At 36.7% G+C, this 15288-nt stretch overlaps 2 protein-coding genes across 3 annotated transcripts; both read left to right on the top strand.

Annotated features, from left to right (window-relative positions):
• The first annotated feature begins 7282 nt into the window (after nt 1-7282).
• LOC149242816 (uncharacterized) lies at nt 7283-11523 on the top strand. 2 transcript variants are annotated; one of them, XM_089367724.1, is made up of 7 exons: nt 7283-10279; nt 10383-10463; nt 10544-10624; nt 10738-10809; nt 10890-10970; nt 11075-11154; nt 11255-11523. In XM_089367724.1, the coding sequence occupies exons 1-7, from the start codon at nt 10189-10191 to the stop codon at nt 11264-11266; spliced, it is 498 nt and encodes a 165-aa protein (XP_089223850.1). In that variant the 5' UTR covers nt 7283-10188; the 3' UTR covers nt 11267-11523. The 2 variants fall into 2 exon arrangements, 1 of the variants encoding a protein (XP_089223850.1); XR_016245741.1 differs by lacking the exons at nt 10738-10809; nt 10890-10970; nt 11075-11154; nt 11255-11523 and having other exon boundaries at nt 10544-10594.
• LOC149242817 (uncharacterized) lies at nt 8255-9093 on the top strand. The gene is made up of 3 exons (XM_089371023.1): nt 8255-8437; nt 8539-8738; nt 8820-9093. The coding sequence occupies exons 1-3, from the start codon at nt 8255-8257 to the stop codon at nt 9091-9093; spliced, it is 657 nt and encodes a 218-aa protein (XP_089227149.1).
• Nucleotides 11524-15288: the final 3765 nt, after the last annotated feature.

Below are 15288 nucleotides of genomic sequence, written 5' to 3'. Positions count from 1 at the left end.
CTTGATCTTAATAGCAAGAAGATACTTCTTGTTCTTGCTCTCGTATGTCCTCGGCTGAACTGAGTTTTGAAAACAGTTTTTTTGTTTAACACGGTGGCAACATATTATTAAAGGTGTTTTTGTGGTGCATTTTTAAGATCGTGTGCAGCGTTTTATGTATTAACCAGTTTTCCTGGAGAAATGGCTAATCCCCTTGCAGATTCATATTTAAATGAGTCTACAAAACTTGATGGAGACAATTATGTCAATTGGAAATTTAAGATCATAACAGTACTGGAGGCATACAATCTCTGGCCGATTGTCAAATGTGATGAGACCAAACCTCAACCTCCTACTGCCACTCAAGATTGGGAGAAGCGTGAAATGAAAGCAAGGGTGCTGCTACGCATGTCAGTGAAGGACAATATTATTCCTCACATTCGGGACTGTGAAACTTCAAAGGCGACATGGGACACTCTCAAAGGTTTGTATGAGACTACTAATGCAAACCGTATTTTATTTTTAAAAACAAAGCTGCTATCTATCAAAATGGATGCCAATGAAAGCATTAGTAACTTTCTTTCCCGAATTAAAGATTTCAGTGATAAGCTTGGTGATATTGGTGAAAAGGTTTCTAGTACAGACTTGGTAACTGTTGCTTTAAAGGGGTTAGTCCCAGACTATAAAGTCTTTATTTCAGCTCTCTCAGCTAGACCGACACCTCCTACATTTGAAGAATTGGCTGGAATTCTTCTTCAAGAAGAAGAGCGCATGAAAACTTTTGAACTGGAGTCAAATGGTTCTGATTTGGCTTTGACTGCAAGAGGCAAAAGACCATTCCGAGGGAGACCATGGGACAGGAACAGAGGCCGTTTTCAAGCAAAGCAAAAAGGTATGACACCTCCTGATTCTTATGTTAAAAGGAACATTGAATGTGATTATTGTGGAAAACCTGGACATCTGGCTGAAGATTGCTATAGGAGAAAGAATAATAATCAAATCAAAGACATAGCAGGCATAATGGAAATTACATAAACAGAGACACCTCAGTGAATGATGGATTTAAAAATCTTAAGTTATTTCTTTCTGATGCTGCATTGTCTGCTGAAACTGATGATGAGAATGCTTGGTTTATAGATTCTGGTGCATCGGCACACATGACTTGTAATAAAGAATGGTATGATAAATATTATGAGAAATCTGATGGTACACACATTTACCTAGGAGATGACAGGTCACTTAGAGTTCAAGGCTATGGCATAATAAATGTGTACTTACCTAATGGACAAATGCGACAGATTCATAATGTGATGTATGTACCTGCTCTCAAAAAGAATTTGCTATCTGTTTCCACTATCACTGATAATCATTTAAAAGTAGAATTTGGTAAATTGGGGTGTATAGTGAAAGATGTTCAGGACCACTACAGGGTTGTTTCTACAGGTACCAGGGTTGGAGGATTATACAGATTGGATGTGACAGTGAAGCACCATGTTGCATTGACATCCAACGAGACATCGACAGCAGAATTATGGCTTCACAGGTATGGGCACTTAAATTACAATGATTTATCGTTGTTACAAAGGAAATCAATGGTTGGAGGTCTTCCTGTTATAACGTGTGAACATTTACCATGTGAAGCTTGTGCACTTGGTAAGCAGCATAGAGAAGAGTTTCCTGTTCATACTGAGAAACGAAAATATGATATACTTGAATTAATTCACACTGATGTATGTGGCCCTATGCAAACTAGGTCTCTTGGTGGTGCTTCATACTTTGTTATTTTTATTGATGATAGATCTAGGTATACCTGGGTCTATTTCATTAGAAGGAAAAGTGACATATTTGAGTATTTTAAAGAGTTTCGAAATATGGTTGAAAAACAAACAGGAAAGTGCATTAAAATACTCAGATCTGATCAAGGGGGTGAATATAAATCAAAAGCATTTAACACCTATTGTAAATCTAATGGAATTCAACAACAGTTCACAGTGCCACATACCCCTCAGCAAAATGGGGTTGCTGAGCGATGGAATAGAACCTTGGTGGAATCTGCTCGTAGTATGCTGCAAGGTAAGAACATCTCTAATGGTTTCTGGGCAGAAGCCATTAACACTGCTGTTTATCTGAAGAATCGATGTCCCACTAAGCAATTAGTTTTTCAAACTCCTTTTGAGGCTCTTCATGGTTATAAACCTGATGTGAGTCATTTCAAAGTCTTTGGATGTACTGCTTTTGCTCATATTCCTAAGGCTAACAGAAGAAAACTTGATGCCAAGTCCATCAAGTGTGTTTTCATTGGATATTGTACGGATCAGAAAGCCTATAAATTGTTTGATCCAAGTTCCCATAAACTATTTGCAAGTCGTGATGTATTGTTTCATGAGGAGACTGATAAAAGTAATACAAAGAATGATACATGGCATATATCTAATGATGCACATATCAAGCTTGATACTTTGATTGAGCAGGAACAGGAACCGGTCCAGGTACAGGTACAGGATCAGGATGATAGCAGCAGTACGAGCACAACTAGCAGCAGTGAGTCATCACAAGGGGGTGATTCACCTCAAAGCCGACGAATCATGGATGGAACACCCACAGGTATTGAAGCACCAAGAAGGTCGTCCCGACAGACTCAGCTTCCTGCAAGGTATAGAGACTATGCCTTAATGACTAATATAATGAATGTTGAAGAACCAATTGATTATGAACAGGCTAAACAACATGAACCATGGATTAATGCTATGAATGATGAGTATGCTTCTCTTATGAAAAATCAAACATGGGAATTAGTGGAACTTCCTGAAAATAAAGTTCCAATTGGAAGCAAATGGTTGTACAAATCGAAATTTAACGCAGATGGTACCCTTGATAAATTTAAGGCAAGATTAGTAGCAAAAGGATATGCTCAAAAGGAGGGAATTGATTATGAAGACACTTTTGCACCAGTAGCTAAGTTGAATACAATTTGATTACTGATTGCCTTAGCCACAAAACATAATTGGAATATACATCAATTGGATGTCAAATCTGCTTTTCTAAATGGTGATTTAAAGGAAGAAGTTTATTTGGTTCAACCTGAAGGGTTTGTCAAACAGGGACAGGAGCATCTGGTTTGCAGGTTAAGAAAGGCATTGTATGGTTTGAAACAGGCACCAAGATCATGGTATGTAAAGATTGATACCTTCTTTCTTTAGAATGGATTTGTAAAAAGAAAAAATGATCCTAACTTGTATGTTAAGAAAGATGAAAAAGGAAATGTTGCTTTAATATCTTTGTATGTGGATGATCTCATTATAACAGGCAGTGCTCACAAGTTAATTGAAGAAATTAAAGTTCAGTTGTCACAGGAATTTGAAATGAAAGATTTGGGTGAAATGCATTACTGTTTAGGAATTGAGGTATGGAGAGAATCTGGTAAAACTTTGATCACTCAAAGCAAATATACAAAGGAGATTCTTAAAAAGTTCAATATGACAGATTGCAAAGCTATGTCAACTCCCTTAGAACAGAATGCAAAGTTGTACAAAGAAGATGGATCGAAAGAGGCAGATGGAACATTATATCGTCAGTTAGTGGGAAGTTTGAACTATCTCACCACTACTAGACCAGACATTGCATACTCAGTCAGTATCCTTAGTCAATTCATGGCTAAGCCTTCAGGCAATCACTGGAATGCTGCAAAGAAAGTTCTCCGATACTTAAAGGGAACAGTGAATCTTGGTATTATGTATACTGATGAATCTGATGTTGCACTGACAGGTTTTTCTGATTCAGATTGGGCAGGCAATCCAGATGACAGACGATCTACCTCTGGCTATGCATTTCATATTGGATCAGGGGTCGTATCTTGGAGTAGTAAGAAACAGCCAACTGTTTCTTTATCATCAACAGAATCAGAGTACAAAGCTTTGACCAATGCCACCTGTGAAGCTATTTGGTTGCGGAGAATTCTTGCAGATCTTGAAGAAGCGCAAAGTGGTGCAACATGTATCAATTGTGATAATCAGAGTGCTATCAAATTAGCACATAATCCAGTTTACCATGCTAGAACAAAACACGTTGAGTTACAGTACCACTTTGTACGTGAGAAAATTGAGTCAAATGAAATTGGATTGATATTTTGTAACACCAAGGATAATGTGGCTGATATATTTACTAAGCCCCTTTGTAAAATCAAATTTGAAGTTTTTAGAAGTCAGTTAGGTATTGTAGAAAATCCATTTCTCCATTAAGGGAGGATGTGAGAATAATGCAGAAATAGAATTAGTTGTGAATTGGTTGAACAGAATTAGTTGTGAGTGGTTAGGAATTGGTTGCCAGAATTAGTTGTGAGTTTCCTATATAAGTGTGATGTAATTGAGCAAATTTTTTCAATGAAGTTGTGTGAGCTTTGTCTCACGTTTTGCTGGTGGTTCTGCCTGTGTCTTTGTTATAGTTTTTGTTGTAATTTGTAATTCTTTGGACGGCCTGGAGTTCCTCTGTCCGAACTACAAATGGCCGAGCAAAAATATAAAGGCAGATTTGCTTACCGACGATCATAGATACTTTATACGGTTGATAACCATTGTAATTTGTTTATTGCAACCGATGCATTTGCAACGCTTCTTTTTTGCCGAATTCTTTTCATTTTCGTGTGCATTGCAGCATTTCCCCTAAAATTTAAATGGCCATTTCCGTCATTACACCAGCAGTACTATAAGGTAAAAAAATTACAAAAATAGTGAAGTGAAAATGGATGTCAAAGTATGCCTCACGGAGCATTTAAATGGCCATTTCCGTGATTACACCAGCAATACTATAATGTAAAAAAATTACAAAAATAGTGAAGTGAAAATGGATGTCAAAGTATACCTCACGGAGCTTCGAATTACAAACGAAAGAATAAGCCATGGCAAGCTCGATTTGCAGTGCGATGTTCTTATTATTAATTGAGGTTCAAACCATGGCTAGGGTCCGATCACAAGAACACCAACAGAAATTATCATTGTCATTCATTCAGCCACCTGCACTTCTCATAATTCACACTGCGGACGAAGGCATGGAACTAAACTCCATTGGATAAACAGAGCTTGGAGCCGAATGGACTGAACAGATTGAGTCGCCAATAACGCTCTTTGCTACATAGAAAAGATTTTCACCTCCGTTCATTGGGCAATGTTCCACGACTTCTCAATGTCCACTTGACCAAATTACACCGGTATATTTTTGACACGTGTCACTTACATTTAATTCAGAACGTCGCTGCACCGTTAGATTGGAATGCAGTTACAATTAAACGGCGATAAAAAAGGGTGTCAGAAAATGTGTCAGAAAATTTCAAAGCCTGTTTGTCATAACCCATGGATGAGTTCTTGTAATTGTGCATTAATCTTAATCAACTTATAGAAAACCTTCACCATCCACATCATTAAATTTGCATTCAGTTTCTTTTTTTTTGGTACTCCAAATTTATTTTATTATTTTAAATTAATGGTTTAATCATAATATAATTTGCTTTTAATTTTGATATTTAAATGGAATAAATTAGATTTATGTAAATCCCATAAAATCTATTAAATTCTTAAATATGTTTAATTAAAATAAATTTTTTTATAATTCAAAAATTGTTCTATTTTTAAAATTTTATAATATTTTAATTTTTTTTATTATAATTTGGAGTGGTCTATAATGCGACTTTTTGGAGATTCCGATCATCCAAAAAGTGCATTATTCCGCCAACCACCCAACCGGCCTTTTCCTCTCCGTCTCCGTCACCTCGTTGGAAAGTCAACTCCGTTACCTCCGTCACCGTCACCTCGGATGCCCACTGCCTGTTTCAAATTCACCAACCCCGCGTACAAGCGTATCGCAATTGCGCCAACTCGATTTGAAAATTTCAGCCGAACCGGAGCATCCCCTGCTACCCCGCCCTTGCAAGAGCAGAACCACCAACTGAGCGAACCCCGTCTTTATTTCCCGTCTGCTGTCATCGACTGAGTCAGCGGTGAGTGCGTCTGGATGAAGTTTTCTTCTTCGGGGCTGCAATTTCTTGTGGAATCAGACACCCAATTTCCCGTACTGAAGAAGAAGCGTTCAAAATCGCCGAGTAAATGGCTCTGAATTCTATCCAAGACACTCAACGTGCAATAAACTGGGTCTAAATTCCAAATGAATCCACCACATTTCATTAACCAATATTATCCAACTCGTGAACACTGAAAGCTATAAACAGATCCACCATTGTGACCATTAATGTCGATATTACAAACGATGGACGCCTGAACACAGTGAGCAAGAGCATTCAGAATCTTTATACGACCTTGGACATGTATTTTGCAGCCTATTGGTACAACAAGAATACTGGAGTCAGGTTCAAGAGGGTTAATATCACTAGGATTTGAATTACGGGGAAGGAGAGAAAATGGGCCAACCACAATAGTTGCAGACAAGTGCTGCGTTTCCCCACTCATAATTTGCCCCTGCGGTATGTACATGGATGCAATCTGGTTGCCATAGTAAAACAACTCGATATTTGCTTCTGTGAGTGTAATTGAGGGTTGCAATGTTTGGGTTCTTGACTGCAACAAACACTGAGATGGTGATATTGATTCTACTGTGCTCCAAATCTGAATAGTCTGAGATGTAGAGGCTTTGTACCTGCACTCCACTTAAAGTAACTGCACTCCAGTTAAAGTAGTCTATAGTCCTCAGCCTATAGACTACTCCGAATTTAGTTTCCATAAAGATGAAGTTTTGGGAAATTATTTGCTAGAGAAAGGAAGTCTAGAAGGCAATTCTACTACCAGGAGTTCAGGGAATGTTCTTAAAGACTGACTCCAAAACAGAAAATGACAACTTCAGAAATCAATTTTGTCTGAAAACTGCAAGCATGATCGACTTCCACTGCTCGAATATGTGCTGAAGGTGGCTTATTATTCAATTCATTGGAATGGGAATGGACCACACATATATATCCATAAAGTAAAATTAAAGTAAAATTACGGCAACAGGGAAGTTTTGCAACTTGTTCTACGATCTCATCAATTGGACCCACGTTAAAGTTGAAGTTCTGTATCTCACATAAATGTTAACCCTACACTACATTTATTTTAAGGCCAAAGCTAATGTGGTTCCCACATTGTGAATAGGGTACAACTTATCAGGATAACAATCCAGTGCTATCGTATTCAAGAGGCATTATGCGAAGTTCTATGTCTCATGTTAATGCTAGCTTCTAGTACATTTCCTTGAACGTTGAAGCTACTGTGGTTCCCACATTCCACGCTATGAATGTATCTGCAAGTTGTGACCATAAAAATCCCATGGTATCAGATTCTGCGGGCATCAGGTACCAATCTGACATCAAGTTGACCATAAAAATCACGTGGTATCAGATTCTGCGGGCATCAGGTACCAATCTGACATCAAGTTGATGATGTTAGTTGGTCCATTGTTGGCAATTGGTTGGTCCACATTTTTTTGCAGACATTGAGACAACATGGAAAAGAAATGGAAGACTATTATGGGCCTTGAGGTGCAAGACCCTAAAGAGAAAATCATATTTTCTAGTAAAGATTTAGTTTGGTCTGAAGTATACAAGACGAACATGAATATTGACCGCGTTGCAAAAATTCCTAAACTAAGAATTAATGATTTTATTCAAGGAGAGGAATCGAATCCAGATGCTCCATGTTCCTTCCAGCGTCGAAAAAGCAAAACTCCAAGCTCAAGGCCTAGTGCTGCCTTACTATGGGAACTGTAAGTATTTTAGAAAAGCCTTCTTTACATGTTGATATTAACAATGCTTTATCATTTGTCATATGTGTTGACATTTCAAAATTTATTTTGTATTTATACTTGCTCATATGGCCCAGAGGACAAGAGAGAAGAATGGAAAACCAAACCAAGGCGTTCAATTGTCAAAAAGAGGGGTTGCCAATGCCATTTTATTATAAAGATCGTGGTTCAAGATCCTGATGTTGCAATAATAACATACAACATGTATGATCATGAAGATGGGCAAGGATGGCCTTGTCATGGCAAACACGACACTTTTGGTGATGATGGTCCTCAGAGGAAGCCAAGACTTTCAAGAGACATGATTTCTTATTTAGAAAGTTGTTTTTTCCTTCAAGTGCCAATTGACTCTGTTTGTAAAATGCATATTAAGAAATATGTTGACATACATCCCACAGCTCAGGTTAGGGATTTTTTCTTACGCAGAAAAGATGTTGTAAACATCTATAATCGTCTGACAAAAGAAAATTACCAACTGCATAGCAAAGACGAAATGAGTGTGAATCTCTGGTATGAAAAACACGATAATGATTTCTTCTTCTATCAGAAACCCAATGGTGGAGAGATCCCTTTTATCGCTGGAATACAAACAAAATGGATGTTGGAAACTATGGTCAAGTTATCCCATAATAGCTTGATAGCTATGGACTCAACATTCAGTACAAATAAATATGGAGTGAGTATATTTGCAATGATAGCCTTAATGAATCATCTTGGTTATAATGATTCAATATGATTATTGACTTAAAATTAACTTCATTTTTTTTAATATGACAGTATCAGTTGTACACGCTTGCGGTGTTTGATGAGCAACAAAGTGGGGTTCCAGTCGCATGGGTGGTGATGTCACGTAATACATCACAAGATATAGCGGTATGGCTGGAGCACCTCATGCATAGGTGTTTTCAGCTTCGTCCTGACTGGAAGGTCAATGCCTTTATGGTTGATGATGCATTGGCTGAAATCATTGCTTTGAGGTAACATCAATATTCTTATTTGACATTGCAAGTTGCATTTGTTCTAAATATTTCTCACTTAAAATGAATTAAGTTTGGCAGGAGAATCACCAGATGTGAAGTGATCTTGTGTATTTGGCATGTAAGGAGGGCATGGCTAAAGAATGTTAATCGGTTGGCCAGCAGTTTAGAAAAAGCAAAAGAGATGTTCAATGAACTTGGTTATATCATGAAAAATGTTTCTAATGATGAAGTGGATAATGCAATCAATGGTTTTTTCACCAAATTTGCAACCGAGGAGAAGTTTTTGGACTATTTCCACAGGAATTGGGTTGCTGGTGAAAAGATGCGTAAGTTCGCATACTATTTTTTTTAGTTCATACATTTTTTATTTTATAATGACAAGATATATTTACTAGTTCAAATTTTACATGTAGGGATGTGGGTTAAAGGCTGCCGAGATTTTCCTCATTCAAATCAGGAGACAAATAACGCTGTGGAGTCATACCACGGTTATCTCAAGACAACCTTTCTATGTGATAGACGAAAGAAATGTTCTCGTAGGATGGATTGGCTATTCTATACTCTAATAAAAAATGTTGAGCCATGTTATCGATTCAAGGAAATTCTGAAAAAAGAAGGATATTTGAACAACCAAAAGAAAGAGAAGCAGCTTGAATCATCAATGGAAAAGGCTAGAAGAATTCCAGACAGTGATTGTAGGCCTCATGAGAGCATATCTCACGCTTATTGGGTGAGGAGTCAAAGTAAACCTAATAAGCAATATCTTATCATATGGCATCGCACAAATTTTATCACTTGTGATTGCCCATGGTCTATTCGTGGAAACATTTGCAAGCATGCCATAAAGGTAGATTGGTTACATTCCTCCTTAATGGATTCAAACCCTTTATTGGATCTTGATACCACACCTAATACATTGAATTCCCCTCCTGAGATAAGTATTGAGGCACCAAACCTTGATGCAGATACTAGCACAACTATTTTGGATGATGAAAATGTTGAAGACCTTAATTTGTTGAGAAAGGAGTTGTTTGGTTATCTAGACCTGTTTTGGAATAGTCCTCCTTCTGCTGTGAGTAAGACAAAACAATTAATTGATTTGGCTAAAAAATTTGTGGATGATGTTAATGATCTTCATATTATGGATTATGACTTCACCCTTGGGTTGGGTGCTTATGAGTCATCTTTAAAGAGGAAGAAGAGTTTCCTTAGTCCTAAGAAGAAAAATAAAAGAAGCAAAAAAAATGCCAGCTTGGATATTGATTTGAATGTCCCTGCATCTGAAGATGAACCATTTCAATTTCAACACCTTAACAAGCGTGGTCGTCCTCGCTCTAACAATGCATCCTCTACTGTCCCAAGTAAGTTCTATAGAGAGATTTATGATATGTGTTTTCTCTTAACTATGTGCATTGGTTGTTGTTGATGTAGTTAATGTAGTGTTTGAATGTTTGCAAGGGTGCACTATCCAAATATTGTGCCTTCACTTGAAGCACGTAGACAGAAGAACCATCACTCTATTTATCACATGAGTCAAGGTGAATTTGATGGGACACCTAATGATGTAGTCTATATTCTGATGCCTCTATAAATTAGCATCATATTATTTGCTTTGATGGAAATTACATTGTTATCTTACAGATACAACATCTTCTTCAATGGATCGCCCTCCATCCAAACATGATTGGCTCATTGACAACACCCAAATTGGTCATTTTCCAGGTTTGTTGCTATGTCATTTCTCTTATCTGTGTGCATTGGTTGTTGTTGATGTTGTTAATGCAGTGTTTGAATGTTTGTAGGGGTGCACCATCCCAATAATATACCTTCACTTGAAGCACATAGACAAAAGCATCATCCCTCTATTTATCACATCAGTCAAGGTGCATTTGACAAGACACCTAATTGATGTAGTTTGTATTCTGATGCCTCTATAAATTAACATCATATTATTTGCTCTGATGGAAATTACATTGTTATGTTACATATACAATAGCTTCTTCAATGGATCTCCCTCCATCCGAACATGATTGGCTCATTGACAACACCCAAATTGGTCATTTTCCAGGTTTGTTGTTATGCCTTTTCTCTTATCTGTGTGCACTGGTTGTTGTTGATGTTGTTAATGTAGTTTTTGAATATTTGCAGGGGTGCACCATCCCCATATTGTGCCTTCACTTGAAGCATGTAGACAGAAGAACCATCGCTCTATTGATCACATGAGTCAAGGTGCATTTAATGGGATCCCTAATTGATATAGTTTGTATTTTGATCCCTGTATTAATTCACATGATATTATTTGGTCTTATGGAAATTGCATTGTTATCTTACAGATACAAAAACTTCTTCAATGGATCAACCTCCATCCGAACAAGATTGGCTCATTGACAACACCCAAATGGTGATTTTCCAGGTTTGTTTCCATGTTTATGCTCTTAGTTTGCTCTTAAATTGTGTAGTGGTTGTTGTTGCCATTGTTAATATGGTGTCTAAATGTTTGCATATTGACCCAGGACATAGAATAAACCAGCAGGGCTGAGGAAAAGACATAAAGGTTAACCAACTTGTAGGCTTCTCCAACAAGTTGTCAGAGAAAATCCAGCTTCTTCTTCTTTAATCTCCCATATACCAGCATTCGTGTCATGAATGTCATTGCAGTTGATGATGCTAGGTTGCTGAGGATTCTTGGTGTAGTGACTAGCTTTTGTTAGGTGTGATTCTTATATATGAGGAGTTGGTTGTTAGGGTTTTCTTGGTTTCACTGGCTAGGGTTTGAAATTGTTCCAACTTGTGATAAGTTGCAAGTATGTAAATGTACTTCATCTTTTCTATATAAATAAAGTGTTCAATGGTCCAATAATCAAGTACTTGCATATTTGATTATGAGCTTGTTTTCTCTTTCTTCATTGGGTAATTTCCAACACTTTTTTTTATAATGACAATTTCACATGACAGAATGCAATAAATCATTATATACAACAAAGACTGCAATGCCTCTTGCACCTGAAGCACTTCTTATATAAAAGGGAAGTAGCTGATATGTATGGTATATGTAGACTTGAAGATGTGTCTCTTTGACAACACTTGTTTTTATTTTTGGTTTAAAAATAAATCAACTTTACCAATACATTTGTTAATGGTTATTGCTGTGCATGCTCATATTTCTTCAAAATGGAGTTCTTCTGTGGTATTTTCTAAAATAAAATTCACGTGTCTATACTAAAACGAGTTGCTGGACCTGTACATAATTTCTGGGCAGATTCAAACATTTGAAGGTGAATTATGCATACTCCTATGTATGCATTGTCCATGTGGAAGGTGCTGATACTATTGATATTTTATCTTAATTAAAGCAACACTTATATGTAGTCATATATCTCTTATTTGCTCGCTGATATTTCTCAATCTATCCCACAATTGTTGGCTGCCCCATGGGTTATCAGTGGTATGTGTATTTTCATCTTTAATAAAAGTGATCTTGGCATGTTCAAAAATATTGCTACCATATGGATTTTATGTTATTTGTGTTATATTGAAGTCTCTTTGGCATATATGTTCATTGTACCTTCCTATTTGCAGATAAAAGCTCAAACAGTCACCTACAACAGTATGCAAACCAACACTTTGACAAAATATCAAAATGGCTAGAATCGTATAAACATATAATATCTGTGGTCATATTTCTTTAGGATGTAGTTTTTTTTTGGTATTTTCTAAAATAAAATTCATGTGTCTATACTAAAACAAGTTGTTGGAAAGTGTTCTGCAAAGCAGAACCTGTCTTAAATAATTGAGCTCAAAGCAATTGGTTTAGCACAAAAAACATTCTAGGTGTTATTTGATAAAAGGGAAAGCATGTGCGTTCAATTGTTTAAATATTTTAACGTCTTTTCAATGACCTCTCATTGCTTAATATATAAATCATATTAATGGTTTCCATGCACTAATAGTTGGTTCTAGTTCATCTCACACATGGTAAATACTTGTGACGGGATTCCTTAGCATGCTCTGTGTTAGAAAATTCAATATTAACAAACTAGAGCTTTCAGTGATTAACCTCCTTAGTCAATAGAAAGGAACATTAGAGGGCACAGTATCTGATAAAGGGTTTAAAATAATCAGAGGACTGGTAGGTCTTTACCAAAGCATGAATACCATAACTTGATCTTATTTTGAACTTTCATTATAGCTGTCATGGGTTATAGTGCATTAGAATTGCAGTCTTAAAAAACTCTATTATGCAGATGTTGAATATTTGATCAAACTATACACAATTTTTATTTGGAAGAGTTTATAACTGCATTTTTGTTTTGCTGCAATTTATTATGGGTTCAGAATACAAGTTTTATCTTGTTTAGATTCAGCCGTTGGTTCCAGATAGCAATTTCTGTGCTGGATGGTGGTACTTACAGTGTCTAATAGATAATTTCTTGACTAATGGTTGTCTGATTATGTGCTCCTAATTTTCAAGAACACGGTTATGGTTTTTCCACTTCTATTATGGTTCCAAGAAGTTTGCTTAGCATTATGAATTGTGATATTCTAAGAGGTTTGCCTGGTCATTTTAGAAGTAGTTAGTTTCTTTCTTTTCATAGTCTCCCTGATCCTCTATTCACTGCATATTCCTTAAAATTCAGTCACTCCTGCAAGAATCTCGCTGTGTGTGTGTATATATATATATATATATGGTCTTCTGTTGACATAGACTTTATATTGGCCACTTGATGAGTTAGTTTATGAGTGACTGGGCTGCAGGGCCTAAAGAAAATAATAACATGAACAAGTTAATGGATTCCATGGTTAAAGATATGGAGGAGGACACATTGAATTCAGTCTCTGCTATTAAATTACAACCCCCTTCACAAGCGAGAACCTGCAATTCACAAGAGGCTTTTGTGTTTCAAACTTATAAAACTTGGCAAATGAACCACATAGAAAAAAGTATCTTGTAATAGTGGGTCTCATGATAATCCTGGGAATAGCTATTGGGACTGCTTTTGTGGAAAGCCTCTATGAATATAGAGTGAAGTTTTTGAATTATGGTGATGTGTATTCCAGGATGTGGGAGGGTCCTCTTTTGATCATCATGTATACTTTTGTGGTGCTTATTGATGCCATGATGAGCTGCATCTTCTATTTCACTTGCAAATGTTCAAGTTTGGAAAGCTTTGACAGCCATTCTCTGTTGGAACACACCACCAGTTTTTCTGGATCGATGGAGCAAGCTAATGTGAATGATATCTCCCGATCAAAGCTATTGGTGGGAAGCTAGTGGATCGACTACACTGCAGAGAGGATGAAAGCTGCTGTGCATTATTTATTACCCTTAAGAACTTCAGGGAAGGGACATCTCTTTCAGGCAGATAATAGGTATTCTTTGGTTGCAGCTATCATATTAGATGCTGGCATGACTTTCATTTAACATGCTGTAGCCATATTCTGTGACCCTGTTACTGAATTGATGAACAGTCAATTTTACATTATCTAGTCCACATCATATATTATGTGTTTGCCAGCCAAAACCGCCATATTATTCCTTCCAATTTTGTAATTACATTTGCTGCCAACATTATTTATGCAGATACATCTGTTCTTTTAATAAATCATTCAATGACATCATTCATATCCTAGCTCAGTGAGCTGGTGCCATTGTTAGTACAAATAGAGGGAGAAAGAAAACATGTTCATCGCTTACTCCTCTAGTTTGTGTGTTGCCATTGTATTCTGAAATGGAAAGCGTTCTCAGTAATATTTTGAGAATGTTAATACTGCCTGTGCAAGTTTATGTAGCTCTATTGTTGAATGAATTCATTGTCGGACTCTCTGAATATCCAGGGCATCGGTTTGAATTGCTACCATCTTTCCTCTCTGAAGAAGCTGTGCAAATTTTTTAAGAGTCCTTGAAAAGCATGGGAGTACCGAGTGCTATGCCTGAAACAAAGGGCCTTTCACATGAAGAAATTGAAGGGAATTTTAGCATTAATTTTTGAAAGAAGGATAACCCAAAAGTTTCTTCAAATAAAAGAACCCTAAAAACAATGGTGTTGCAAGCTAGCTCTTAGACAGGAAAATGTAGCTGTCTACATGTGAAGTAATTTGATGTAGGCTACAGTATCCTAAGAATCATTTTGGCAAATTTGCAGAGGGAGCCTTTTATGTAACATGTATTGAATCAAGCAAAAAACTAGTAAATCCTTTTATTGATCCAAAAAAAAGAAAATACTGCACTTGTAATGACAAAAAATAGAAAATGTTAATGTTAATAATGCATTCCTTTTTGTCTGTTTGAATGTCACGGCTCAATTCAAACCTGGATGACTCCGAATTATAAGTTGGCCCAATGCTATGTAATTCACAAGCGAAAATTCAATAACCTAGTAGTTGAGAGTCGAAACGGAACGTCATTCAACCCAGATTCAAACTTACGAGACCCTGAAATTCTTTTCCCTTCTTTAATTAAGGTTATGACATAGAATTCATAATGAAATTGTGATTTCTTAAGAGAAAATTCACTGTTAAACTAAATAGAATAGAATTCATAATCAGC

This window comes from Pinus tabuliformis, chromosome 8, assembly GCF_031772625.1.
Source record: "Pinus tabuliformis cultivar Carrire ecotype Pingquan chromosome 8, CPIR1, whole genome shotgun sequence".
Classification (NCBI taxonomy): domain Eukaryota; kingdom Viridiplantae; phylum Streptophyta; class Pinopsida; order Pinales; family Pinaceae; genus Pinus; species Pinus tabuliformis.
This window is presented reverse-complemented; position numbering and strand designations above follow the sequence as displayed.

What these genes read in the sequence shown, in the direction of transcription:
- LOC149242816 (XM_089367724.1), top strand. Translation starts at nt 10,189, where the DNA reads ATGTTTGCAAGGGTGCACTATCCAAATATTGTGCCTTCACTTGAAGCA. An exon ending in TATTTATCACATGAGTCAAG is followed by an intron (nt 10,280 to 10,382) that starts GTGAATTTGATG and finishes GTTATCTTACAG; the next exon opens with ATACAACATCTTCTTCAATG. An exon ending in TATTTATCACATCAGTCAAG is followed by an intron (nt 10,625 to 10,737) that starts GTGCATTTGACA and finishes CATATACAATAG; the next exon opens with CTTCTTCAATGGATCTCCCT.
- LOC149242817 (XM_089371023.1), top strand. Translation starts at nt 8,255, where the DNA reads ATGAGTGTGAATCTCTGGTATGAAAAACACGATAATGATTTCTTCTTC. An exon ending in TCAGTACAAATAAATATGGA is followed by an intron (nt 8,438 to 8,538) that starts GTGAGTATATTT and finishes TTAATATGACAG; the next exon opens with TATCAGTTGTACACGCTTGC. An exon ending in GCTGAAATCATTGCTTTGAG is followed by an intron (nt 8,739 to 8,819) that starts GTAACATCAATA and finishes TAAGTTTGGCAG; the next exon opens with GAGAATCACCAGATGTGAAG.